This window comes from Coloeus monedula (assembly GCF_965178545.1).
Source record: "Coloeus monedula genome assembly, chromosome: 23".
In the NCBI taxonomy this organism is placed as follows: Eukaryota; Metazoa; Chordata; class Aves; order Passeriformes; family Corvidae; genus Coloeus; species Coloeus monedula.
This window is the reverse complement of record NC_138803.1, coordinates 5,944,043-5,971,673: the sequence shown is the minus strand read 5'-3', so window position 1 is coordinate 5,971,673 and position 27,631 is coordinate 5,944,043. Positions and strand designations below refer to the sequence as shown.

Here is a 27,631-nt window from a genome sequence, read left to right as displayed (position 1 = left end):
CCCGACACCGGACGTGCAGTGTCCCCTGCCGGCACCTGGGCGCAGCACCCACGGCCACGTGTCCCGAGTGTCCCACACCATCATCCTACACCGCCCCACACCACCCCACACTGCCCCACATCATCCCACACCATCCTACATCGTCCCACACCACCCCACACCATCATCCCACACCACCCCACACCACCCCACACTGTCCTACATCATCCCACACCATCCTACATCATCCCACATCATCCCACACCATCCTACATCATCCCACATTATCCCACACCATCATCCCACACCACCCCACATAATCCCACATCATCCCACACCGTCTCACACCATTCCACACCACCACCCCACACCACCCCACACCATCCTACATCATGCCACATCATCCCACACCACCCCACATCATCCCACACCATCCTGCATCATCCTGCATCATCCCACACCATCACCCCACACCGTCCCACACCGTCCCACATCATCCCACACCATCACCCCACACCATCCCACACCGTCCCACACCATCACCCCACACCGTCCCAGAGCCCCAGAGCCCCAGCCCAGGGCGGGTGACACACGCTGGGGAGGGAACTCGCTCTGCAGCAGCCACCAAAGCTCGAGCAGCTGTCCCCAGGCAAAGGGATGTTGTGCCCCTGGAGAACACCCTGTGGAGCTCAGCCTCTCTGGGGGAAAAAAGAGCAATTTTAGGACACGGGGAGAGCAGCAGGAGCACTGGGGGGACTCTTCACAGCCACACAAGCAAGGAGGAGAGACTGGGTGACGCTTGAAGTGTCTTTAATCCAAAGGACCGAAGAGCAGACCGGGAAGATTAGTATAAGCCAACAGACAAAAATAATTAAAAAAAAAAGGGAAAAAAAAAAGGGATAAAAACCGGTTTTCAAAACAAATTAAAATTCCATACAGTGTCTAAAAGATCGCCTAAAAACTAAACATCGCCTTAAAAAGTTGTTTTTCCCCATTCAAACACATTTAACGAAGTGAAACATCGTGACAAATAATAATAATAATAATAATTCATGGACTAAAGACTTCAGAGCAGCCACCCTGCTCCCAGCAGGAGCCACACTGGGGGGGCAGCAGCACCCCCAGCCCCAGCCAGGGAGGGGTCAGCGCTGCCATCCTGGCTCAAGCTGTGCCACCTCCACCCCTCCCCTGCCACCCACTTGTCCCCAGGGCAGCACCTCCCCGGGGCTGGGCATGGGGTCAGGGGGGACACGCCTGTAACACATCCCTGCAGGGCTGGGGCTGCAGGAGCTCCTGCCCACCCCCAGCCCACCCCTGAGGTCAGAGCTGTGTTCCAGGCACAGGTCCAGGCCACGGAGGGGGAGCCACGAGCAGCTCCAGGCTCAGGGACACGACACACACCCCACGCACGGACAGACGGACGGTGCTGCCAGGCAGATCCAGGCTCCAGCTCGGCTCAGGGAGGGGTGGGGCGCTGCTTTTTGGCTCCTGTGCTTTAACAGCAGCAGTTCTGGTGGCCACAGGGAACCCCCCTCATGCCAGCAGGACAGGGGGGAGGGCAGCTCTCCTTCCCTGCCCCGCTCCCAAGCCTGGAGCCCATCTCTAGCCAGCATCCACACAGGGAACACTGTCTGGGCTTCAGCTCTACAGTAGTTTTTAAAAAATATTTATACGTTATATACCCTAAAAAGGTCACCACAGGAGTTTCCATGTCTTTGGAAGGAAGGAGAAAAAAAAAATATATATATATAAATCAAAACTGTTTCACAAAAGAAAAATAAAAATCCAATTATTGGCGGCGTTCACCTACAGGACAAAAATCCCTGGCTGCAGGTGTGGATCTCAGGGGGGCTCTTACCACCTGCTCCAGAAAGGTCAGAAACACAGGTGAGTAGCTAAAAATAACTAGTCTGGTATAAATGTCTGAATTCCATGCGCTCGATAGAACAGTCTGTTTCTTTTTGTCTTTTTTTTTCTTAAAAAATATATATATATAGTTATTGCTTTCTCGAGGGCCGGCGGGCGCGGGGGCCCTCAGTGGGGGAGCGCGGCGGGCTCGGGGGGGTTGGCTTTCTTCCTCCTCTTCATCAGCAACGGGTTCGAGGAATCCTCGATTTTCTTGATCTTGATTTGTTCGTAGTCCACTCGCATGGTGGCCAGGGCACTGGTCATCTCCTCCTGCAGGCAGCGGGCACAGAGCCATCAGCAAAGCTCCCCCCAGGGTCCCCAGAGCCTGAGTGTCCCACTGCCAAATTTTCCAGCTCCCTCCCAAGCACAGCTCTGCCCCAGAGCCAGCACGCTCACACCAAACCGGAATCGTGGAAGTGATCAGGTTGGAAAAGCCCTCCAAGATGATTGAGCCCAACCATGTTCTGCCCTCTGAGGGTGGGGAGAGGCTGGGACAGAATTCCCAGAGCAGCTGTGGCTGCCCCTGGATCCCTGGCAGTGTCCCAGGCCAGGCTGGACAGGGCTTGGAGCAGCCTGGGACAGTGGAAGGTGTCCCTGCCCGTGGCATTTGAGGTCCCTTCTAACCCAAACCATTCTCTGATTCCATGGTTAACCCAACACGGCCACTCCACCACTAAATCCTGTCCCCAAGTGCCATATCTGCACAGTTTCTAACACTTCCAGGGACAGTGAATGTTTGCAGTAAGACAGGAGAGGACAGTGCCCAGGTGACAGCCGGGTGCAGAGCGCTGCGGACAGGGACAGAGCGAGGCTTTACCTTCACATCCTCCCACAGGTCCTTCTCCTCCTTCAGCACACGGCTGGTGTGCAGCGGGGTCTGGGGCACCTGCATGGATTGCTGCCAGGAGAGGGGAGAAGCGTCAGCTGGGAGCCCCAGGCATCCATCCCATCCCATCCCATCCCATCCCATCCCATCCCATCCCATCCCATCCCATCCCATCCCATCCCTCCCCACTCCATCCCCGCACTCACCATGATCCAGGGGTGGTTCATGAACTCCGTTATCGTCATGCGCTGGGTCGGGTCTGTCTTCAGCAGGTTGCGGATCAGCTGCTTCACTGCAAGGGTTTGGGCAGGGTCAGGAGCCAGCAGCTCCCAGAGGGCTCTCCGGAGCTCCAACCCCAGCCCCAAAACCCCTGCACACCCCTCCTGTGTGCCACACACCTGACCCTGCACAAAGCCTGCAGCAAAAGCCTCTCCAGCAGAGGTGACGATGCTGCAGTCCTGAGAGGTGACCCCAACACACCCAGGCTCCCCCCAGCCTTCAGAAGGAGACCTCAGCCTGGGGACAGCCACCGCAGGGAGCACATTTACCTTCCTCTGACACTTCGGACCATTCAGGATTGGGGAACTCGTACTGGCCCATTCGGATTCGCTTCTTCATGCCAGGAGAGATGGCCAGGCCGTGGTTGGAGTAGAAGGGGGGGTACCCACACAGCCTGCACCAGGAGAGGGAACAGAGTCAATGTACCACCCCAAAACCCTCCCCAGGAGCACCTGCATGGCACAAGGCAGTGCCAGGAGCTGAGCCCGGCAGGAGGGAGAGGAACCCTCAGACTTACAGAATGTACATGATGACACCGAGGGACCACATGTCACAGGACTTGTCATACTTCTCTGGGCCCAGCACCTCTGGGGCTGGTGAAGACAGAAAGAAAATCCTAAATCCAAGTGGCAGCACTGGGTGAGAGGGCTCTGACGTCCCACGGAGACACCAAGAGCCGCCCGCAGCTCCGGGCACTCTGGGAAGCGCTGCCTGGAGCAGTGCAGTGTTGTCCCCAGCTCCCTGCGGCAGCTCAGGCTCCAGGCTGGATGCAGAGGTGATGGGATGGACGTGGCACCCTCCAAACCCCACCCAGCCCTGCAAACCCCCGAGCCCAGACCCCCAGGCACTCACCCACGTAGTAGGGCGTGTAGCACGGGGTGGCCAGGGAGTTGTGCGTGGTGGTTTCCTTGGCGAAGCCAAAGTCAGTGAGTTTCAGCACAGCGTTGGGCCTCTTGGAGGTGTACAGGAGGTTTTCCGGCTGGGAACACACAGGGAAGGAGGAGTGAGCAGCAGGGCTGGGGCAGCCTGGCCCTGGCACGGCCGAGGGGGGCCCAGGGTGGTACCTTCACGTCCCGGTGCGCGATGTTGATCGAGTGCAGGTACTGGATGGCTTCCCCAATGCTCTTCATGATCTCTGAAGCCTCTGAAGGAGCAAAGAAACCATCAGAAGCCTTCACAACCAAGTAAAAAAAGGGCACCACTCCCTGGGTAACTCCACTAACCAGGAGTCAAAGAACCTGGCTGAGGTCGAAGGGGTTTTCTCTCCTTGAAGTCCCCCTTGCCATGGAGCCTCTGCCACTCTCCATCTCTGGGTAAGGAGCCTGCAACTCCTAGCAAGCCCCAGGGGAAGGGATGGGGCAGAGTCCAGCCCCTGACCCTAATACCAAGGAGGGGCTTGCACCATTTAGGACACCCAATCAGCAAGGAATCCAGCTGGGAAAGGCTTCCCCTTAGGATGGGAAGTCAAGGGGGCAACAGGCTCAGAGTTTGGGGTGTGTGGTTGCTTTTCCTGGCCAGAGAAGTAGAAGGAATGATCCACAAGATCCACAAGAACCACAGCCAGTGGACTTCATTTTTTGAGGGAGGTGGGTGTTTCTGAGTGGGATGGACAGGGTGTGGAACAGCTCCTAACCTTGCTCTCAAGTGCACATGAAAAGCACCCACATCCCTCATTCCTCAGTGCAAAACTCTGCTGGGAATTAAAAAGGGCATTGAGGGGATGGGCTGGACTGAAACCCCAGCAGGACATGGGCTCCATACCCCGCTCTGTGAAGGCCTGGTCTCCCCTGTCCTGAATCCGGCTGAAGAGCTCCCCGCCATCCAAGCTGGAAAAGAAACGTGCAGTGTTACACGCTGCGGGTCCATCTCACACTGCCACAAGCTGCCCCAAACCCTCTGCTGCTCAGCCAGGAGCTGCACGAGCTCAGCAGGAAACAATCCCCTTATCCAAGTCCTTGGGCTGCTGCTTCTGAGGCGTTTCAGAGCCTCCTCCTTCCCGAAACGAGCAGGGCAGCGGCTCTGTGCTGGCAGAGGCGCGGGCGGACGTGGTCACCCCAGCAGCCCACAGAAACACATTTACAGTAAAGGCAGCAAACGTGGCTCAAAGTTGGTGAGAGCACTCCCAGCACACGTGGCCTCCTTCTGCTCACAAGCCAAGTCCCTCGGCAGCACCATAACCCAGCACAGAAGTGCTGAGCAAAGCTCAGGGGAGGAGTGAGACATCAGCAGTGTCACAATGGGCTCCCCAGGCTGGGGGAGGCAGACGCTGGGCCCCACTGCAGCACAGCAAGGTCCCATGTGAGGAACCATTGGTGGGGTTCCTCCCCAGGTACCCTCAGGGAAAATGCAGCTCCCAGAGAGATCAGGACTGAGATCCGGGAGAATTCTCCATGAGAGCGGGGATAAGGGCACTTCCTGCCCCTGCCTTATCTGACTCAAGCAGAAACAGTTTGGCTTTCCCAGGCCCGATAGCATCTCCTTGACATTCACTCGATAGCATCTCCTTGACATTCACTCAACATCTGCAACAGCAATATCCTGCAGCCCCCGGGGCCCTGGGCTGCACAGAGCCCGTCAGGATGGATCCAGAGCCTGTGAGGATGGAGACACACCCTGCTCCTGCTGGAACTCAAACCCTGCCTTGTGACGGGCGTTACCCCAGAGCATCCCTCGGTCACAGGGGGCCCTCCTCCTACCCCTCAGCCACTCTTTCTTTCCCCACCCCACAGCCCTTTCCCATCCCTGGCTGCCCAGGGCGGTTCTCAGGTGCCTGTTCCCCCACAGGAGCTGCTCTGGGGGCTGCTGTGCCGCCTGCCCCAGCGCTGCTCGTGGTGCTCCTGCACCCGCCGCCCCCCCAGGCGATCTACCAGCTTGCCAGAGGAGAGGTTTTGGCAAGGAAGCTGCATTAAATCACAGCTGCGGTTGGGATGTGGTTTCAATACTTTCCCCTTCATTCCTCCTCCTCGTCCCCAGGTTAATACCAAGCACCTACCCAAACCAGAGCCGCTCAGCTGCCGCTGCAGGAGGTGCCAAGGCAGTACCAGAGGTGCCGGCTCGGCTTGGCTGCCGCCCCACGCATCCCCCGCAGGCTGTTGGGCTGCCAGGAACCCGCTGCCTACCCCAGCTTTCGATGGCCAAAGCCAGTTTGGTTATGACCCACCCGTGAGAACCACAGGCCCTGAGCCCTGCAGAGCCGAGCGCGTTTTCAGAATGACTCAGAGCCGGCGCAGCCCCTGCCGTGTCCCCGTCCCTCCAACGCCAGCTCCTCTGCCCGGGTCGGCATCGCTGCGGCTCACGGGCTGCATCCCCCTGGCATCCCCAGTGCTGGAAGATGCCCACCCCTCTTTTGGCACCACCTCACCGCCCTGCAGGGCCGGGTGCTCCTCGGTGGGCACTCACCACTCCATGACGATGAGCAGGCACTTCCTGCCCTGGTAGAGGTTCTCGTAGACGTCCATGATGCGGACGATGTGCGCGCACTGCGACGCTCGCCAGTGCAGCTCCACTTCCCTGCGGGCTTTGGGGCAGTCCTGCAGCATCTGTGGGAGAAGAGAGACCCCGTCAGCCCTGAGCCACCCCGGGGAGCTGGGTCATGACCCCCGGCTGGCACCGTGGCCACCCGAGAGGACGCGGGGGAGAGGGCCGGGCGCTCCCCGCGGGCGCGGCGAGAGCGCTCTGACAATGCCTCCATCCCCATCTAGCGGGAACACTGAGAAGACGATTGCCCTCAGCATTTTGTCCTTCCTCCCAAGGCTGGTAAAAGCTTATTCCGGCCACTTCTCACCTCCCTGTGCCCCACCAGCAAGATCTACTGCATTTACGAGCCAATTTCTGCACCTTGATACCTCCACCGCTGCACCCTTGGGTGCCACCAAGCATCCTCGCTCTCCCCTTTGCTGTCCCCCGTTATTTCCCATCCATCAGCCTGCTGCTCCATGGAGCCCTCCTGACCACAAAAGCTCCCTCACCACAGATTCAGAGCCCAGCAGCACCCGTGCCTGGGGAGCAGGCAAAGCAAACATCCAGATGTTCCCTAAACAGCAGCTCTTCAATGAGCCCCCTGCCCTTCCCAAAGACAACTCATAGTTCCCAGGTGATGGAAGGATTTGCTTGTCTGCCATGGACTATTAATTACGATGTTTGTCAGGACAAACAACCAGCCTTAATTATTGTGCTCCTAAATATAGAACAACAAACATTTCTATCTTGAGCGCAGTTCATTTTCCTTCCTGTCTCGGGCAGCCTTCGGGGCCGGGCTCACAGGGTGCTGCTCCGGAGCAGCTCTGCACATCGGAGCAGCAGTGGGGATGTGGAAACACACCCCCACCCTGCAGGAAACAGCAGCTTTGGTCATTTTACCAAGATTTAGACAGAAAAGCGTTTCTGACCCCGCTGACCTCTCCCAGACACACTCCAGGAGAGGAGGAGCATCAGCCCTGGGATGCTCTGCAGGACCCAGGGTGGTGCCCAGCGCAGCGGGGATTTCACAGGAACAAGGTTTAACCCCCAAAAACCACACGCTTCCCATTGACAGATTAAACACTCGCTGGTGGTGCTGCCCTGGCAGAGGAACAGTGATCTGCACCCCTGCCTGGAACTGCGCTCGTCCTTCGCCACAGGGAAAGGCACAGACAGGATGTGCCCTTCAGCCACCCACCCCAAACACCATCCCCGGGGTTGGGTCACACCTCTCCCACCTCCTCAGCTCTCCTGCTTCCCGAGGCAGAGGAAACCTGTGGGAACCTGCGCTAGATGTGGGGTAGGGAGGCTGCTGGCACCAAACCATCGGAAGCTCAGCAGGACCAAAGCAGCCAAGCTTTGCACAACTCCTTTACCGAGGCACTGACGGCCCCGGGGCAAAAGGAAGACAGGGCAGGAGGTTGGACAGGCCCTCCTTGCTCCTCTATTGCTTAATTACCCTAAAAACTGGATCCTGCAGAAGCCAAAACCATAAGCAGGAGTAACACCAGCCCCCCGAGGAGCCATGCAAAGGGCCTGGAGAAAAGCCTGGCTATTTGCAGCCCCACTCAGAAGGGCTTGGCGTGGAGAGCCAGGAAGCTGAAGAGAATAGAAAAAACAAAACAATTTGCAATTATGTGCTGGGAAAATGGACCAGCAGGAAGCAGCTAGTTAACATCATTCTGCACAAGACAAACAGCAGAGGTACAGCAAAATACATCCCATTTTTAGAGGTCACTCCGAGTGCTTTTATAGGAGATTAATTGGATTTCTAATGAAGTAGGAGGCAGCAGCCTCCATTACCTGCACCAGCACAGCCCTGATATTTGCTTTTGTACCCAGACAACCTCCGGGAGCAAACAGCTGCCCCGGAGCTCTCGGAACACCCAGCTGTGATCCAGCTACTCCCTCTGCTCTCCTGCTGGCTGGGCATGGAGAGGTGATGGAGAGGCTTAGATTAAGCCTCGTTAAGGGAATGATTTGGTTAATTTAGGAAATGTTCCCAGTGGCAGCAGCATGAGGGGGGAGTTGAAGGCCAGATGCAGAGGCTGCATGGGGAAGGCCATTGCTGCTGCAGGAGGGACGTGGGCACGGCCAAGCCATGGCAGAGGCAGCCCACAGGCCCAGCATCACCTGCTGCACCCCAAAACCTCCTGCCCTCAGCACAGGCACCGGCTCCCTGTGCCCTGGGATGCCGGGAACATGCCGAGCATGATGCAGTGGTGGGGCAAGAGCAGCGCTTCCACCAGTTCGTCCTCTTTAGGTGGGAACCAGCAGCTCCCACAGCTCCAACCTTCCCTCCCATTCCCCAGCCCCAGCCAGCAGTGAAACCTCTGGTGGGTGATGTCCTGGCACTGCTCTGCTCACAGGAACTCCACATCCAGCATATTTGGGAGTTGGCAACACTGCCCACAGCCCTGATGCAGCTCCGGTGCCCAGGGCAGCCTGTGACCGTAGCGAGATTTATGCTCCTTGGCTCCCAACGAGGAGGCTGGGATGGGAAAATCACCTCGTAACTGCCCCCATCCCACCCCAGCTGATTTTGCAACCCAGTAATCCAGAACACAACCAGGGTTAACCCTTCAATGGGAGCAGCCAGGACAAGCTCCTGGAACTCCCGACAGCTGCTCTGAGTTCAGCTTTTCCAGCTCTTATCTCCTGTTTCCCTTCCAAAGGAGGGCTCCTTGGAGATCAAAGCCTTCATTATTTCAGACGCAAAATGCTGCACTGCCTGCCTGCTCCTGCTGGAGAGGAGGGTTCGGGCAGCTGAGCCGGGCAGTAACCGGATCCCTGAGTTACACAAGTGTCCCCGGGACAGGGCACAAGGGCAGCGCTGCAGAGGAAGCTCTGCCACCACCTCGGAGCAAATCCAGACAGGATTCAGACATGGAGGAGCTGCATCCCTTCCCCATTACAGCTGTTGGGTGCTTTAGGTGCTCAGATTTGCAGCCACTGCACATCTCTAAACATCAGCTCATCGTCACAGAGCATCCCTGCGTCCCTTCAACATCACAGGGGACAGCCAGGACAGCTGTGCCAGCCCAGAGCTCTGCCCCATCCCATCTCCGCTTCCCACTAGGGCACCTCCCTGCAGGAAAGGAGGGAAAGCAGGGAAAGAGCCACTCCACCCCCCTGGCAATTAGGGAGGAAATTCAGCTTTCAGCTGCATTCCAACTCCCCTCTCAGCAGCTTGACACCTCCAACATTCGGGCAGATGGTGTTTGCTGCCATCCTGTGCCTTGGCTCAGCCCAGCTCCCCCAGGAGCCTTTATATGCCACGAGAGAAATTAGTTCTGTGCCCAGCTAAACACCCTCATTAGCTTCATTAGAGCCCTCCAGCTGAGGGCTCCTGCACTGCTCCCATCAGCGGATGGCACAGCCCAGCCCAGCCCAGCCCAGCCCGACATGTCCAGGACCCTGAGAGCAGCAAAGGCTCCTCAGGAGCTCCTGCAGCAGCTCTGGGCTTTTCCCCACCTTGGAAAGACAAACCCTGGAAGCAGCTCTTGAAAACAAAACAGCTCATCAGGGTTTCTGCAGGACAGCACCGTCTTAGCAAACCCAAACCCAAGTCCAGGCTCCAGCCTGGGCCTGCAGGCATCAAAAAAAAGCTTCAGCTCCAAGGAAGAGCTCAGCATCACATGGAGCTGAATTTCCCACCCATCACCTCAGGACAAGCACAGCAAAGGTGGATGGGCACAAGGAAGGAAGGAAGGAAAGCTCTGGAGCAGAGCAGGGGGCTGGAGCTGCCCACGCTCACGTTCCCTCTCCGAGTGTGTCCTCAGGCACCACTGATTCAGTCTCTTCAGTCCTCCTGGGATGATGTTCCATGAGTCACGACAGGAAGCTCCCTCCTCCCCTGGCACGGCAGGAGGTGGCCGAGGACACTGTCCCACTGTCCCTCCTCGCTGTGGGTGCCACCACAGCCCCAAACGCTGCTGCCCCTGCTGCCCCAGGAACACTCAGATGGGCAGGATATCCCTGTGCAAGAGCTTGCCCAGGAAAAACTCACCTCCCACGGGCAATTTCCATGGAAAGTGAGGATCAGGCTCACACTGGGATGTTGAGCTGTCCATTTTCCAGGGCTGCCCCACGCTCACCCCGGGCGCTCCAGCTGCTCTTGCAGGCAGGGTGGTTTTATTTCCGTGTGTATTTTGATCCCACCCGATTCTCCTCAGTGCCCAGCGGAACAGCACAGGCCATGCAGCACCCACCCCTCCACCAGGGCCTGCAGGAGTGTACCCAGGAGCTCCCCTCGGGACCTGTCTGCACCACAGGGGTTAAAATAAACTCTTCTTGAGTTGCAGTAAGAATAAACTACAGCGAAGAGAGGCAGGCTGTCATCCCCCAAATTATCAGCAGGGAAGCAAAGCAGAGCTTGCCCCTGCCTGGATCACACACACAGGCTTTGGATTCCCCTGACCCGGCTAGCACAGGGCAAGGAGCATTTTTTCCTAATAAAGCAAAAGGGTTTCTCTTCAAAGGATTTTCCTCTTCTAATCTTCCCCTGCAAACTCACTGCCAACTGGCGCCAGCTGCTTTACACATTTGTAGGGCCGGTGCTGGAAGCTTCACACAGGCTGTTCCCACCTCTGCCTGGATTGAACTGAGCCTGTAATGCCAGAATATTTGGGGAGCCCACAGGTAATGAACCCAAAGCTGTCCCAGCCCCTGCCAGACACAGCTGGGAGGGAGAGGGCAGCAGAAGGACATGGAAGCAGCAAAGCTGGTTCCGCTTTTGGTGTTCATGAACTATGAAAGAGAAATAAAATCACGAGTCCCAGAGCCCCTAAGAGGAACTGTGTTACCAAACAGAGGGAAATTCATGGTTGAACCACAAGGCCATAACAATTAAAGGTGCAGCTCAGGAAACCTCCCCCACATCATCGTGGCTCTTACATAAACCTTTACATTAACCCCGTCCCCGCTGCTTACACCCACCACAACCTGCCTGGCTGCCCTGGTGACGGGACTTTCCCAAGCTGGGCTTCATTTCGGCTCTGCCCACGTCCAAAGAGCCACAGATTGAAGCCCCAACACAACAGGCGGAAGCCTCATCCTCACATTTGTTTTGCCCGGGGAAAGCCAGAGAGCAGAGGTGACGCGTCCGGAGGAGGAGGAGGAGCTGCGCGTGGGTCCGGCAGCATCCTGCCCGCAGCGTGCCCCGTCCTGCCATCCCAGGATGACTGTTTGGAGGGGTGGCTCTGCTCCCTGATGGAGGTGGCTTCATCCAAGGCGGTTTGCATGGCAGGACAGCACCAGGCATCAGCTACCCACCTTCCAGAGGCACAGGGGCCAGTGCCACCAGAGCCGGGTGGGTGCTGAGGCTTTGACCAACACGAGCGTGGCCAGCTCCAACCTCCACGTTCTCTCGCCTCAGGGAAAATGGAAAGGTTGGAGAAAGGATCCCAGCAAGGGAGAATTATTTAGATTAGAAAGAGCTACGAACAGAGGAGCAACACAGGAGAGGCAAGCGAGGCCGAGCAAACGCGAGCTGACACACACACGCTCGAGCTGCTCGGCCACATTCTCCCAGCCTGAATGATTGCAGCGCTCCGAGGAAGACCTGGAGCCACCATGGCGAGCTCAGGGAGAGCTTCCCCACTGCACGGCCCGAGACGAGCAGCCAGCCAGGCATGAAGAGGCAGCGTGAGCGAGGGGAAAGCTAAAAACCCTGCCAGGAGCAGCCGGCGCGCGGAGGAGGCAGATGTCGCGGCGGGGGCAGATGTCGCAGCGCGCCCGGCCCTGCTCCTGCGGGCGATGTTGCAACGGGGCGGAGGATGGCGATGGGGCGAGGGAAGAGGCAGCTCTTACACGGTGCTTTCACAAGAGGCCTCGCTCGCCCGCCAGCGTTGCACAACCCCGGGTCCCCTGAGCTCTCAGCTGCCCTGCCCGTGGCTCCCACGGGGGTCCGTGCCCGGTGGGGGATGCTCGGGACCCCCCGCCCCGCAGCCCCCTGTGCCCGGGGCATCTGCTGAGCATTTCCTTGCCCGCTCTCCCCCTGCGACAGATGCAGCAGCCATTCAGCCTTTTCAGGCGGCAACAAAAGCCTCTCGAGGCACACAAAGGCGAGGAGCAGAAGAGAGGCCTGGGCTTAAATAAGAGCCACCTGCCAGAGGCCCGTGCCCCCCGTGCGAGCGGGGCGCTGCCCCCAGCCAGCCCCACACTGCACAGCCCATTTCCCACCAGCAAAAATGTTCTTGGCGCATCCTGGAAATGAGGCGCCCAAGTGGGTACCCAGGAGTAGCACCCTGGATGCTGAGGGGAGGGTAGCAGCGTGGTGGAGGCATTGGGGATGAGGGTGGAGGGAGGAGATGGAGGTGGGCGGGAAGGGGCTGCGAAACTCACAAGAAGAAGTCAGAGCAGGTAAATGGCAACAAGGCAGCAGCACGAAGCATCCCCGCTGACTCACACCCAGCAACAGGCTGGGGCTGGTGTTTAAAGAAGAGAAATAAAGAGTTTTGGCTTCATTTATCTGAGAAAAACAAAATTAGGGGCCTATTCAGTCCCACGTTTTTGTTTTGGGATCCTCCTCTTCCTTCCAGCCCTCAGCAGCATCGCTGGGTTTTGCTGACTCACCCGAGGCTCATCTCTCCAGGAGGCAGCGGGTGAGGAGCCAGGAGCAGCCCAGGCACGAGCCATGGTCACAGGGTCCCATGTCCTGCTGTGCCACAGGTCCCAGGGAGCACATCTGGCCAGAGTGATGGAGGCAGCACCCTGCCAGGACCTCGCCATGGATCCCACAGGGACAAAGGGGTCACAACGGCCAAAATGCTCCAACCCATCCCATCCCATCCCATCCCATCCCATCCCATCCCATCCCATCCCATCCCATCCATTTCTAAAGACATCCCCGATGTCACTGCCCACCAGGAGCCACCACAGCACTGGGTTTCAGCAGGGCAGGGACTGACTGTCCTGGGGCCAGAGGAAGCCACAGCCCAGCTCTGAGCGGAGCCATTCTGGGCGGGGATGCTCAGATGCTCTCTGCAAACCAGACCCCTGATCCCACATGCCTCTGCTGCCTCTGCCGGGGCCTTTTATCCACACAACACAAAGTGAAAGGAAAATAAGGAGCCACTGGAAGGGTGGAGATCTTCTCAGCCACAGCCAGCAGGGTCTGCTCCACACACACCACCTTCACTTTCCACCTCTTTGCAGAGCTGAGGGCCGGGGTCAGCTCCTCCTCCCAACCCCTCTCCTTGCCAGATTTGCTATCGGAGCTGACAACGCCGCGAACGGAAAAGCACACATGTGCTTTTATGGTAGGAAGTGGTTGATATTTGCAGGTGTGATTAATCTTGAAGTAAACACTGATGTAAACCATTAACTCAGGGCTGACCTATGTCCTTTGTGCTTCCCTCCCACAGGCAAAGCTTGAAAAAACCCCTTATCACCAGCACTGCACGGTGCTGCCTCCTCCAGCCCTGTACCCCACAGCCAGGGGCTTCTCCTCAGTGTCAGAGAGACCACACAGCACTCGGAGCATCCCTTGCTCCACCAGCCTCACCCCGACCCTGGAGACAGCCCTGCCTGACCCCACCGCTACCTCGGACCCCTGGGACAGCTCTGGATTCCCCACAGCTACATCCCAGAACTGCTTTTATTTTTGGACGTGTTCACCCGTTCCCTTAATGTTTCAGCTGGAAGTGATTTTTGGGGAGAGGCCCAGACCCACGCCTGCAAGCGGAGCAGCCGTGAAGCCCTGCCAGAAGAAGCCCCACAACACCCACAGCTTCCCAGCAGCTCCCAGCCTCGAGCTCTGCCCAAAAACGAAATTTCTCAGGGCTCAGCCCATGGGCAGGGCCCCCCACGGGACAGAGGAGAGGCTGCCACCCACCCCCCCCCAGCACAGGGATCCTGCCTGCGGCCTTTCAACACAGAGCAGCATAAATAAATACATACATATGTACTTAAAGAAGGGAAAAAAACCAAACTGAAACACAAAGCTGCATCAAGGCCAACCCCTCCTGAAGCACCACTCGTTCCTGGCACTGGGAGCAGGACGGCCTCGGGATGTGTTTCCTCCACCAGTGCCAAGCCTGGGGAGGGTTTCATTTACGCACCCCCGAAGCTCGGTGACGCCAGCACCGTTTTGCATCATTCTGTCCTTCCTCAGCTGTTTATTTAATACGGTTTCACCCCTGTCACGGGCTTTGCCAACACCAGGGCACAGCAAACACCTTGCTGAGATAAGCCCGGGCTGTGCAGCCCAGCTCCGCAGGGATCCAGAGCGGAGCATCCCCCCGGCTGCTGGCACCACCACCCACCTTGGCAGCCCCCGAGCAGTGCCAGAGGGGCTGGAATCACAGAGAACCTGCACCAAGCACGATGCCCACAGCAGCCTGGAGGCTGCCAGTGTGTTGGGAACAGGACTGTGGCTCTTCCCGGCGTGGCACACACAGCTCCCGTGCTGGCTGGCCGCTGTGGGTTTGTTTGGAGCAGGGAAAGGCCAGGCTGGGAGCAGCTCAGGGGTTTCATAACAGGGCTCTGTCTGCGCAGGTGCTCAGCGAGGAAGGGACCCCGCGGCCACCAACAGCCCTCTTCTTCCTCCTGCTCCTCCTGCTCCTCCTCCTGCTCCTCTCACATGGCACAGCAGACACGAACCTCTGTCACCACCAGCTCCCACGCACGAACCCACCCTGGGATGCCTGGGGCAGGGAGAGAGGCAGCAATGTGTGCCAGCAGAGGGGATGGCAATGAAGTGGCAGAGGGACACGAGGGGATTGCACCCCACTGAGTGATCCAGAGCTGGTCAGGGGCACACGTCCCCTTCGCCATCTCCCCAAACACCCCCAAAGCTCTCACTGAAGCCTCCCAGGCTCTCCTTGCCCCACAGGCCACTCTCCCCCTCCTTCTCCCATCACACAGAGGTTGTACAACCCCAGCACCCAACAGGACCTGCAGAAGAGCTGGTGGAAACCCCCGTGGGTGAAGAGCCAAACAACACCCCAGACTCGAGACCCAGCACTACCTAAGGTCATGCATTTCCACCTTACCCACAGCAGCCAGTATTTTAGGGGAAATCCTGGGCTCTGAAGAAATGCAGTGAAAACCTGAGAGCCTCCTGCCACCTCAGGAGCCAAGCAGGGCACTCCTCCTCCAGCAGCCATCCCGAGACTCCTTCAGCCAGCAGGAAAACACAGTTGTGTTTCTATTTTAAAAAAAGCCCTTCTCTGCATCCTGCTGGCACCACATTAAAGCTCTCAGGACACGGTGGCTATTCTTAGCTCCCTGCAGGCTTTTGGCAGCCCCAGGAGCCTCCACGGCACCTGTTGGCAGCAGCCGCGCTGCCCTGGCGCTGGGGAGGTTTGGTGAAGCTGGGACAGAGCCCGGAGCAGCAGCGTCCCAGTCAGCACCATCACCTCAAAACACCTCTGCCAACAAGTGTGCAAAACTCACCATGAAGTGCCTGGGGAGCACAAACTGCCAAAAACACCAGATGGGAAATCTCCCCCCTGTTGGCATTACCAAAGCTGGGCTCAACACAGAGCAAGGAGTTGTTGAATCATGGAGTGGCTTGGGTTAAAAGGAACCCTTAAAGATCATCTCATTCCAACTCCCTGCCATGGGCAGGGACACCTTCCACTAGACCAGGTTGCTCAGAGCTCCATCAAACCTGATCCAGCCTGGCTTGACAGCAGAGGTTTTGTGCTCTTGCATCTTTTCAATACACAGCAAAAACCGTGTGGAAAAGGCACGGGAAAGAGCCACTGATCCTCCCATGGATGCTCAGTACCCCACTGCTTGACAGTGTTTACCAGCAGGCTGCTTGATTTCCTACCAAATACCACAGGCAGCAAGTGGTTTGGACTCATTTTGCCCACTAGATTAAAACGGAGAGGGGATAAAAGGATAAACGCACGGATATTTAAACAAACCAACAGAAAAATCTCCTCCTGCAGCTACTGCTGCTTGCTTGGCAAACAGCCTGGTCTTCTTGGGCATTCCCATACCCAGCTTTTAAAAAGAAACCTCTCCCCTCAGCCAGCCTTACACACACCCTCATCCCGGGGCAGCGTTATCCGGGACCCCGGGGTGCGGGGGCAGCCCCAGGGCACGGGGTGAGCAGGGGGCAGCTGTTCCCTCCGGGTCGGCCAGGGGCTCCTGGGCCCTGCTTTGTATGAATTTAAGCTTTTTCAATCCCACTTATTCACAAGAAGAGCTTAGGGCTGGGGGAAGCCAAAGAGCAGACAGGGCAGCCTTTGTGTGGCTCGGCCGCCCACCCCAGGGCTCGGGCAGCCCCCGCGTCTCCCCACGCAACCCCGGCAGCAGAGCCTGGGGCACTGCGGGGAGCAGCGGGGCTGGCACGGCCCCTGCAGCCCCATGGAGCCTCCAGTGAGCAGAGCCTCGTCTCCTGAGTGAGAGGGAGAAATGAAGCCTTGAGCAGCCCCTGTGAACGGCAGCCACACTGCGCTACCCCGGTCTCTCACACAGGGAAGGGTCCAGGGCTGCTGGGGGGATTGGATTCGAGGTGGCTACAAGATCCAGATGTCCAGTGCTGGGCAGGAGTTAAGTCACTAAAACCCTTGAAGCCTCAGCACCCGTCCCAGGCCAACCTTCCTTCAGTGACATTTGCATGGTTGCTTCAGGGCAATCTTTGAGGAGAAGGAAACATGAAAGGAATGCTTTGGTTAAGGCCAGAGGTGCTTGACCTGCTAAGAACACGCTGCCCTTACTGCCAGAGCCTGGCAAAACTGAGCTAACGGGACACACAGAGCTGCCTAAACCCTCTCCTTGCTCTCATTAACTGGACCCACAGGGCCAGATCCCTCCCTGCCCTGCAGCTCCTCCAGGCAAGGCCCAGAAATGGGAATATCACCCCAAAGCACTGCACTGAGGCAGACAAACATCATCTTCCACGAGCTCCCCTAGGCTGTGGCAGAGGGAGAAGTCTCAGACCCGCTCTGAAGCTCCCGGGAAGCAGCTCTGGCTCCCACCCAGCACCCACCCAAGCTGCAGCTCAGCAGCACCCAATGACCACATTTTAACCCGTTCAGAATCCCCTCAGTATCTTCCTCACCCAGGCTTCATCAGCCCAGCACTGACACGCAGAGCTGGCTGTCTCCTCCAGCAGCAAGGAACTGGGGAATGGGACCACCAAGACGCTTCCAAAAATCCCAGAGGACATGGAGCACTTCCCTGCTGAATCCCACTGTCCACAGAGCATCTCATGTCCTGGCAGAGTTGTTCTCTACAGCAACTCTTCCTTACATCAAGAGACACTGGGAGTCTGAACTCCGACGAGGAACAAGCAGGGTGGGAGGGATGGACAGGGAGATGTCAGTGTGCTGCTCCAACAGAGCTGCACAGCCCCTCACACCAGGAGCAGGGTCATTCCTTGTGGGAGACACTGAGGACAAAAGTGAAGGGCTTCCCAAGCCTCCTCCAAGCTCCTGGGCCAGCAAGGGGGAAGATGTTCTCTCTCCAGGAGCCTGAGCAGGCATCCAGCAAGGGCTGCAACACCTCCAGGCTCCCCAAAACAGCCCTGTCCCCGTGCCAGCGCTGCTCTGCCGGAGGCACGGGAGGTACCCGGCCGAAAATGCCAAATTCACAGCTCTGATGACTTCCAGGAGATAACCTGAGTTTAAACTTTCTGGTAAGCCCGCCCTTCCCAGCACCGGCAGAGCCGCTTGCGCAAGAGCCGCCTGCCCGGGGCTCTTTCTCTCAGCAAATCTGCCCAGAACAACGGGCAGCCAGGTTGTGAAATGGCCCGAGAGGAAGAGAGTCACAGCAGAGCCCCGAGGGGACCGGGCTGGCCGGAGGAGGCTGGGACAGGTGACAATGGCTCCTGCAGCCTGGCTCGGGGAGCTGCAGGGCTGTGGGAGGCAGCGCACCACGGTGACAGCTCAGTGACACCCACGGTGGCCCCTGCCCGTTCACTAAACAAGTGGGAATAGAACAAGTTTAAGTTGTTCCTAGCACTGAGCTGGGAGCTGCCATAAGGCTCACTGCCGCTGGAATTCAAAGCACATCCCTGCTCCAGACACCTCCCCTGCTCTTTATTTTATTTACTGCTTTTGTTAGACTAAGCCGAGGATAACATGCATACTTTCGGGTTTGTTTGGACCTGACTGCATCTGCTTTTCCCCCAGCCCGGCCGAGATACCCAGGATTCCAACCCCATTTCCAAGCAACACCCCTTGGAGCCGGCTCCCGCCCGCACCTACGGGATGAGCTGCCGCTACTGGAATTGCAGCCTGACGGAGACGCGCTGCCAAATTTCCACAGCAGCCCCGGCTTGTATTCCAGCCACATTTCCCTGAAAACACACACTTGGCAGGACATGCAAGGAGCCTTTGGAGAGGCTGCCCCAGCTCGGTGCCGCGCACCAGGGCCAGAGGACGCGGGAGGAGAGCAAGAGCGGCTGCTCCGATCCCGAGTGCTCACCAGAAGATGCTCCCAAGCCAGGAGGTGCTGCAGCCCTTGGGAAAGGGACAGCACAGAGTCCCAGCCTGCTGTTACACAGGTTCAGCCTGATCCAGAGTGTGAGGCACACAGCAGTGACCCCAAACCTGCCTGACCCCCATCTTCTGGGGCCAGAAGACCTGGAGAGGTTGAGTTCAAGTGGGGCACCCACGTGCAGCCAAGAGCACAACACGAGGCAGCAAACTCAATTATGGTGACAAAGGAAATTAATCCATCCCTCCCCTGATCCCAAATCTATAGGCCAAACCGGATAAGGACACCAAGAGCAGAGCAGCAAAGTCCCAGCCTGGCTGGGCGCCCCAGGAACATTCAGATCTGCGTTTGTATTTTGGACTTTATCTCTGGTTTAGGCTACAGCCTGCAGGGCAGCCAGGCACAGAACCACGTGCGGCCCTGACGCCAACGGCCTGAATAATCTCATTACATATGACGGCAAAGGCTGTGCCAGCTGCAGACCTCCTGAGCCAGAGCACTCACCTGCCCTCCCCACTGGGACAGGGCACTTTGGCACAGCAGTGCCCTTATCCACAAGAAGATGCCACCATCCTCCTTGGCAGCACCAGAGGGACAATGGAGCCACAGGAGAGCTCCCAGAGTGCTCAGAGTAGATCCTGCGTCCCCCTCCCAGTGACACTTTCTAAGTGATATTTTTGTGGCTCACAGCATCTCCAGCAGAACTTTTTGTTTCAGGTCATCTCAGTTCCACCAGCACTCAGGGCCGTTAGTCCCCACCCCAGGCCACAAAGGAGCAGTGAGTTAATGCAACCATTAAACCTGCCAGCCGCTGCAATCCCCACCTCAAATTGGTAAAATCTTAAAAGGCTGAAATCTTTGAAATGAGTCAGCCACGGGGTACAAAGGAACAACAGTTTAAAAGGCTGCTACAGCTCTCTGCATTCAGACCTGCTCTTGCGTGCCCTGCTCCAACCCCCGCGCTGCTCCCCATCCATCTCCTGTGGGGAACCAGCCCCAGAGCTGAGAGTCCTCCCCAAAAGGAACCTGCAGGCACCAGTCACGCTCACAGCCCTCATGCCAGCCAGAGCTGAAAGGAGATGTTTTCAGAGAGCAAGAGAATCACCGAGTGGTTTGGTTGGAAGGGACCTTGAGGGTCACCTCGTTCCAACCCCCCTGCCATGGGCACGGACACCTTCCACCAGACCAGGTTGGTTTCTCATCTTGCAGCAATGAAGACGGGACCCACTTCCAGTGGGATACAGCTCTCAGGGGCTGTTAAAATCCAACACTGTCCCCCCAGATATGACCACGATGCTGACTCAGAGTGACTGCCCGGGCTCCAAACTGGTTTTTTGGGGAGTGGTCAGGCCAAGCTGAGTTCCCATGCCAGCCTCTGGAGCTGGTGGAGGGATCGCCCTGGTTCTGCTTCCAACTCTCCCTCCTCCAAAATAGGCCTGCAAGATCAGCCAGGTCCTGAAGACCCTTTCCCAGCTGCTGCCTCACCTCTGCAGCCCACAAAGGGCAGAGGAGCTGAGCAGCCTGGGGTGGGCACGGGGCTACCTGGGGGCACCTAGCACAAGCCAGAGCCCTGGAGCTGGGCTGTGGCAGCCGCCCTGGCCCCACAGCCAGCCCCGGCGTGGCGCAGGGGAGGCAGCACGTTATTCTTGGAAACCAGGAGGTGAGGTCATGCTGCCTGAATGCTGCAACTTGAGGCCAGACGCGCGGGGCCAGTTGTGCTTGGAGAGGAGCCTGACTTCTGCAGCGAGAGCCGTCTGCAGGTCAGGAGGCCGCTTGTGCTCCGAGCAGGAGGAAAGGGTTTCTTAAGGAAGGAGGGCTCTTCCCTCTCAAGTTTCTCAGCAGACAGCAAAACCACAGCAAAAGGATGGGTTAGAAAAGAGCAAAGCCCTCGGACCACCCTGGTGTGGGGCACAGGAGGCCACCAGGAGGGCTCAGGAGATGGCAGATCATAAACCCAGAGTGATGCTGCTCCTGTGCCACAGGATCAGCCCAACGGCCACTTCCGACCCGGCCACTCCTCCAGATGCCTCCCACGTACCTGCACCGCCCTGAAACCCAGCAAGAGCTCATCCATCTCATCAGATACCAGAGCACGGCCAGAGCTTTCTGGGAAGAGAGAAGTCACCAACTTGATCCTTCGGGCTTCCTCAGCAGGAACCTTCCGGGAGTTTTCAGCACTTGTGCCCACCCATCGTGATCAAAACATGCCAGGAGACCTGGCTCAGGCTGCACGGCTTCAGCTATTATTTATAAACTGTTTTGGTTGTTTCAGAGCACGTGTCTGGCAAAGCCCAGCCTCTGCTCGGCATCCCTCCCTGCCGAGGCAGAGCCATCACCTCCACAGCCCCCTGAACCAGCACTGTCCTCCAACGAGGCTTTCCCAACGTCTGTGTGAAGTGATGGCACAGAAGGCACAAATCTTGCCAAAGGGCTCAGTACGAATGACAAAATCATCACTTTACCTGGTGGTATTTGGCTATTATTAAATCACACATCCAGGGGCTGCGTTTTCATCCTGCGAGGCACAGGCAGCGCAGCTCCTCAGCCCGGCGCCGCCTCTGACGTTCAATAAATCACTGCATCTCAGTTCCCCACCTTGGAAAACGTGGGAAACGTCTTTTGCAAGACCTATGGCTGATGGCATTGGGTTATTATTGAGAGGAAGAGCCCCACCACTTCCTGAGCACGTACCAAAGAGAAAACCCCTGCTCCCGGGTCTTATCAGTCCATCACAGTCTTAGTTCTGACTGCTCAGAACATGTGAAGTGTTTAAAAGAGACTATGGCAAATCCTAAATTGTTTAAACAAACTCAAACCCCAAGTCAGTAGACTCCTTTGGTCAATGAGATAATAAACCACCGCTTTGGAAAAGTCCCGGTGATGTCACTGCAGTTGCCACGGCTTTTCAACCACAGCTTGCACAGAAGGCCACAGCGAAGACATTTCTGATTACATGAAATACATGGCAGAGCTAATAAAAAAAACATCTCTCCACTGAGAGAGGGGCAGAACACCAGACAGAGCAAGCTGCTTCCCATGAGCACGAGCCCAGGATCTCCATCTACTCCCTCACTCCAGGGATATTTTTCCAGATGGATTTTTGGAGGGACACAGCAGTTGATCTCAAACGAAGCTGTGGGACGCAGGGTGCTTTGGCCACCCGAACTCACTCGTCCACAGAGCTGCTCCGTTCTCAGCTCCGAGCTGCCTGCCCTAACTCCACGATAGGCACTTCCCAGAACACTGAACCATAAGCACCATCCTCCTTCCTCCTTCTCCATCAGGGGAACCATCACTCACAGATTATCTGAGGAGACCAAGAGTGAGACCGAGAGTGTTTTGCAACCACGCCCCAAAGCACCAAGGATGCTCCAGAAACAGGGGCAAATCCACGAGCAGCCTCCACGGCCCTGAGCTCCTCCAGCCCTTCCAAAACTCACTGAGCCAGGTGAGGATCTCCTGCTTTGAAGCCAAAGTCAGCAGCGAGGTTTGTTCATTTGTTTTAAAGCAAACCTGCTCCACAAAGAGCTCCGTCGAGCGATGTGTACAACAGAGAAAAACTCATCACCTGCCATTACCAGTCCCCACTCTCCAGCCTGGCTTAGCTGCCATTTCCTCGTGGAATTAAGGCAGCCAGCCCAAAGATTAGTCTTAAAAATGGAATTTGCAGTAGGCAAAGAGCCCTCGCTCCCAGCCCCACCACTGCAGCCTGACCACAGCAAACCCTGCCAAGTCAGGCCAGCAGTGACCTACATACAGCAGCCTCCACAGAAATTACAAGCCTAATTTTGCCTAATAATAAATCACACCAAGGTACAAGGAAGAAAGGGGTAAGGAACCAGGCAGTTCAGCGCCATTCATCACCTCTCCCTGGGCTTTCTGTTCCCACCCTGCAGCAGATCATCGTGCTTCAAACAGGGTCAGGTCATGGGTGACTGGAACCATCCGTGGCTGCTTCACACCAGATAATTCAGGGATGCCACGCTTCAGGTACCAAAAATTACAGTAAAATTACAGCACAGAAAGATGAAGAAGAATCTATAAGAAAAGCAGAGGAATCTCTTGTTTTCACCCAGGTACTACACAGCAAGCAGAACTACCATCCATCGCCTCACACACAGCATCATCTCATTTAATGATGTGTCTCTGCCATGGACTATTGCTCTGGAAGGAGGCGAAAATTGGCCTTAATGTTTTCACTGCTGCTAGAACACTGTCTCCAAGCTGAAACTCTCCTGGAGCACTGAAAAGTTCTCTTCAGCAAAGTGACTCTCAGCAAAACTCTTACCTAAATCCATCTCTTGATTTGGGAGAAAGAGCTTTAGCAACACAAAAGTTGCTCACGACTTCCCAAGAGGAAGCACAACCTGACCAGAAGACACCATTCCCATCAGGGAGAGACACAACTGCGTCTCACCCTCCAGTGAAGGATTGCATTGTTATACAAGATTTTGGAAGAGCAACCCTAAAGAATGAGGCTCCAAATGGAAAGGTTCACTGCACAACCAAAGCAGGCAGCAGACAGATTTCAGCTGTGGCTCCTGGCAATGGGCCATCAGGATTCTTTTAAGCATCATCTGAAACATGACAACTCGATGCAATCACTTCTGTGGATCCTGCTTTAGGTCATCTTTCCACTCTGATGAAGCCCATGAGTAATTTGGACCCAAATACCTCTCCACAGGTCTCTAGCAGAGACGTCAGCCCGGCTGCGTACCCGAGGAGAGAATGAAGTCAGCACGCATCATGTCTAGGGCAGTCACCCACACCAAGTTTGGGCTCGGCAGCTCGGTCCAAATACCCCAATGGAATAAGCCAAGCCTGTAGCTCACACTCACAAGGGCAGGACGGGTACCCACGGGCTCATCCCAGAGCCCAAACTCCCAGCGTAGCAGTTTTGAAGGTGCTGGAGGGAATCACTTACAGTAGCAGCTGTGCTGCTCTTTGAGAAGCCAGGGACACGTCCAACCACTCAGCTGAACTCGTCCCTCCCTGTCAGGGATGCCAGAAGAGGCCAGGACAGGGGACAGGCAAGACAATCTCTCTTCCTAAAAGAGATTCAGTGTCAGATATACCTCACCCCGCAAGAGCCACACAGACGCTCTGTGTCACCCTCTTACATCCCAGCTCGGAGTCCTGCACTCCAGGAGGCTTTCCAACAAGCCAAGGAACCCGTGGGACACGTGACAGCAAACCCTGACCCCTCGCTCTGGCACGGGCAGGGTGACAGCACCAGTCCCGTGCCCCAGCCACGGCGGGCACAGGGACCTCCGGCCTCGCTCTCCTCCTCCATCCTTCCCCTTTCAGGGCTGCGAAAAGGAAGTGCTGGGATCTGTGCTTTAAATACATGACTCAACTTCAGAGGCGAGGAGGAGCCCGTCTGTCAAAACAGAAGAGGATTTCGCTAATTTTCAACCCAAAGAGATGACAATACAATGTCGCCCTGGAGTACAACGCGGGTGATGTACTCACGAGCAACGTCTTTGGTGTTTCTGAAGGAAAAGCCAAACTTTTCTCACCTAACTGACCCCCCTTCCCTAACCACAGACATTCAGTACCTTGCCCAGCCCACCACCTCTGCAGCACAGCTTGTGCCCCCAAAGCCCCGTGTTTGTTCCCTCACTCAGGTTAGGAACCCCAGACACCAACAGAGGGGCAACTCTAAACACAAAGGAAGTGGGGTTATGGGTTTGGGTGGGAGTTACAGGTTTAGGTGGGGGGGTTACGGGTTTAGGTGGGGTGTTTTTAGCCTCCCCAGTTCTCGAGGTAACGCCAAGGACTGGAACAGCTCATGTGTGGGCGCAAATTGCACGGATGCTGGAGAACACGGCGCTCCCACCAAGCAGACAGCCTTGCTCCCGCGTCACCCGGCGTGCCAGGAATCCATTCAAACTTCCCCAAGCCTCGCTGGCGGGGAGACACGCTCCCCTCTTTGCTCAAAAACCTCATTTGGAAACAAGGAGAAGGATTCTATCACCTAGTGCGAGGTCAAATACACCTTGTAGCCACTGTTTATCTACGCCTGTCAAAGAGAAGCAAGTTAGGGACAAGGGGGTAACATCGTAACGCTGAAATATTCCCTGTGGGAAGCGGGGGAAGACAGTCGCTCGGTGTTACAGCCGGGAGGGGACATGGAACGGGGACAGTGAGCAGCTGCCGGTGCTTACACCACACACCACGAGCAGCCCACGGAGGGAACCCCACGTTCCGCGATGTGGCCCCCACACTCGGGGATGGAGACCCCGGCATTCCGAGATGTGCATCCCCCAGGGGGATCCCAGCCAGGCCACGGTCTCTTCTCCACTCCTGACCACCCCCCCTCGGGCTACCAAGATGTCATTTCGCTTCGTTTCCTACTACAAAGCGGGAAAGCCGCGTCTCGCTGCTCTTGATGGGGGGGAAAAAGACGAGATTAAAGCGCGGCCGGAGGGGCGGGCGGCAGCTCATTGTCCGGCCGGCCCCGCTGCCGCCGCTGGCCCCGCCGGGACCCCCTTCCCCCCGCAGCAGACACCTTCCATCACTGTCAGCAGCGCCGCTGCCGCTCCCCGGCCCCTCCCGGCCGCCTCCGGCCGAGCGCCCGCGCGATCCCCGCGTCCCCCCCGGTCCCCGGCGCGGGGGTCCCCGCGCACCTTGAGCGCGAACTTCTCGCCGCTCTTCTTACTGAAGATCTCCAAAACTTTCCCGTTGATGCCGAGCCCCAGCACTTGCGTGGTGACCTTGTAGTCGTCCGTGATGGCATTCTTCCGGATCTGCAGGCCGCCCTTCCCCGGGAACGGCGGCGGCCCGTGCGGGGGAGCGGCGGGCGGCGGCGGCGGCGGCGGCTGCGGCGGCGGCGGGCTGGGGAAGCCGGCGGGCGGCGGCGGCGCCCCGGAGAGCATGGCGGGCACCGGGCGGGCTCCGGGAGGGCTCGGGGAGGGCTCCGGGCGGGCTCCGGGCGGGCGGGAGGGCGGCGGAGCCCCGCGGGCCGCGCGGGATGGGCCGGGGGTGCGGGGGGTGAAGCAGCAGCGCCGCCGCCGCCGCCCCCCGCCGGTGCGCCCCGGCCCCGACAAGAGCGATGGCTCCGGTGCGGCGGCGGCTCCTCCTCCTTCTCCTCCCGCCGGCCCGGCTCTGATGTCAGCGCCCCGGCCGCCGGGGGAGGGACGGGGCGGGGCGGCCCCGGGGCTGAGCCTGCGCCCGCCGGACCGGCCCCGCCGCTGCCCGAGGGGCGCCGGGGGGGGATGGTGCCCCGGGGGTACGGGTGACCCCCGGCCCTGCCAGCGAGCGCGTCTCCGCTCCCCTGGAGCCGGCGGTGGGATGGCAACAGGTCGCAGCGTTGCCGGTGACCCCCCAGTGACAACAGGAAAGACTGTTCACAAGCGCGTGGAGCGACAGGACAAGGGGGAGTGGGCTCACGTTCAAAGAGAGAAGGTTTAGGTTGGATATTAAGAAAAAAATTCTTCGCTGTGAGGGTGATGAGGCCCTGGCACAGGGTACTCGGAGAAGCTGTGGATGTCCCATCCCTGGCAGTGTCCAAGGCCAGGTTGGACGGGGCTTGGAGCAACCTGGGATAGTGGAAGGTGTCCCTGCCCATGGCAAGGGGTGGAATGAGGTGATCTTCAAAGTCCTCTTCCAACCCAAACCATTCTATGTTTGTATGATTCAAGCAGTACCAGTGTCCCCCCTACACCTGGAATCTCCTCGCTGTCCCGAGAGCATCCCCAGGTGACAAAGGGCTGCTCTGAGCACTGGGTGAGCGCTGGTGTCCAGCACCTCACCCACCACCGCTCCATCTACAACCACTGCCCAGGGAGACAAGAGAGGGAACCAACACCACAGCACACAGAGCATCAGGGGATGGGAATCCAGTCCAAAAAGAGTAAATCCTGTCCTGATGATAACAAATTAACCCCTATTTCCATGTTCATCCCAGAATCCAACAGAGATGAGGCTAAAAGAGAAGAGATCCGCTCCAAAGTGCAACCTGCCCTTGAGCTGCCTGACATCCAGTAAAATCCAATGAACATTGCTTCTGCTAGAGCGCCACAGGAAATCAAGATATTTCATTTATGGATACAAAAAGCACACTGATAGTCCCTGTTTTCTAAGTACAGAACATGTGGTTTTTGACATCCACCCCTCTTACCCAGCTCTACCGCAAAAGGCAGGGAGTGTACCCTGGGGAAGGGATGAAGGAACATCATGGTACACAGGATCTACACCATGTCCTCCACAAGCAGCTGCCACCACAAGAAAGAAGAATCCAGGTCCTAAAAAGGGACAGGACAGTGAAGGTCAGGACAGGGAAGGGCAAGCTGTGGCCTCTGTGTGTCCCTACACGCAGGCAAGGCCACCCCGGAGCAGGAGGCATCTGCTCTGCCACCTCAGCACCTTCTGAGATCAATAAAATCTTCTCAGGTTTTTTTTTAATCAAAGCAATAAAACTGCTCCCGGTTTTACACAGGCAGTTCTTACCCCGTGGCTGATCAATAGCGGGGTGAAGCAGTGGATCCAGCTAATCAAAGTATGTCATTAGCAGCAAGAGACTGAGCATCTGTCAGGAGGTGGCAGTGACAGTCACCAGATGGGAGAGTGAGTAAACCTACACCAGGCGCTGGCAGCTTTATAAATAAAACTTGTCGAGCTCCCAGTGCATCTCACTGAGTCCTGAGTTTCCCTGAGAAACGTGGAGAGCAGCAGAGGCCTCCTCCTGCTCCCAGCTAAGCGTTGGCTGCAAGAACATTTCCCACTTGGAAAACGGATTCATTCTGGGACTCGCAGCATCTCCCAGAATTTAATCCTGCA

General features: G+C 57.3%; 1 protein-coding gene across 2 annotated transcripts; it reads right to left on the bottom strand.

The window, feature by feature from the left end:
* Positions 1-772: 772 nt before the first annotated feature.
* Positions 773-25,941, bottom strand: MAPKAPK2 (MAPK activated protein kinase 2). Of its 2 annotated transcripts, none has more exons than XM_082296027.1 (10): positions 25,480-25,941; positions 6,392-6,531; positions 4,754-4,818; positions 4,057-4,136; positions 3,845-3,971; positions 3,510-3,585; positions 3,262-3,386; positions 2,920-3,005; positions 2,705-2,785; positions 773-2,157 (listed from the first exon to the last, which is right to left on the bottom strand). In XM_082296027.1, exons 1-10 carry the CDS (start codon positions 25,726-25,728, stop codon positions 2,014-2,016), a joined length of 1,173 nt encoding a protein of 390 aa, XP_082152153.1. In that variant the 5' UTR covers positions 25,729-25,941; the 3' UTR covers positions 773-2,013. The 2 variants fall into 2 exon arrangements, with proteins under 2 accessions (XP_082152153.1, XP_082152154.1); XM_082296028.1 differs by lacking the exon at positions 25,480-25,941 and adding an exon at positions 15,448-15,569.
* Between the last annotated feature and the right edge of the window lie 1,690 nt (positions 25,942-27,631).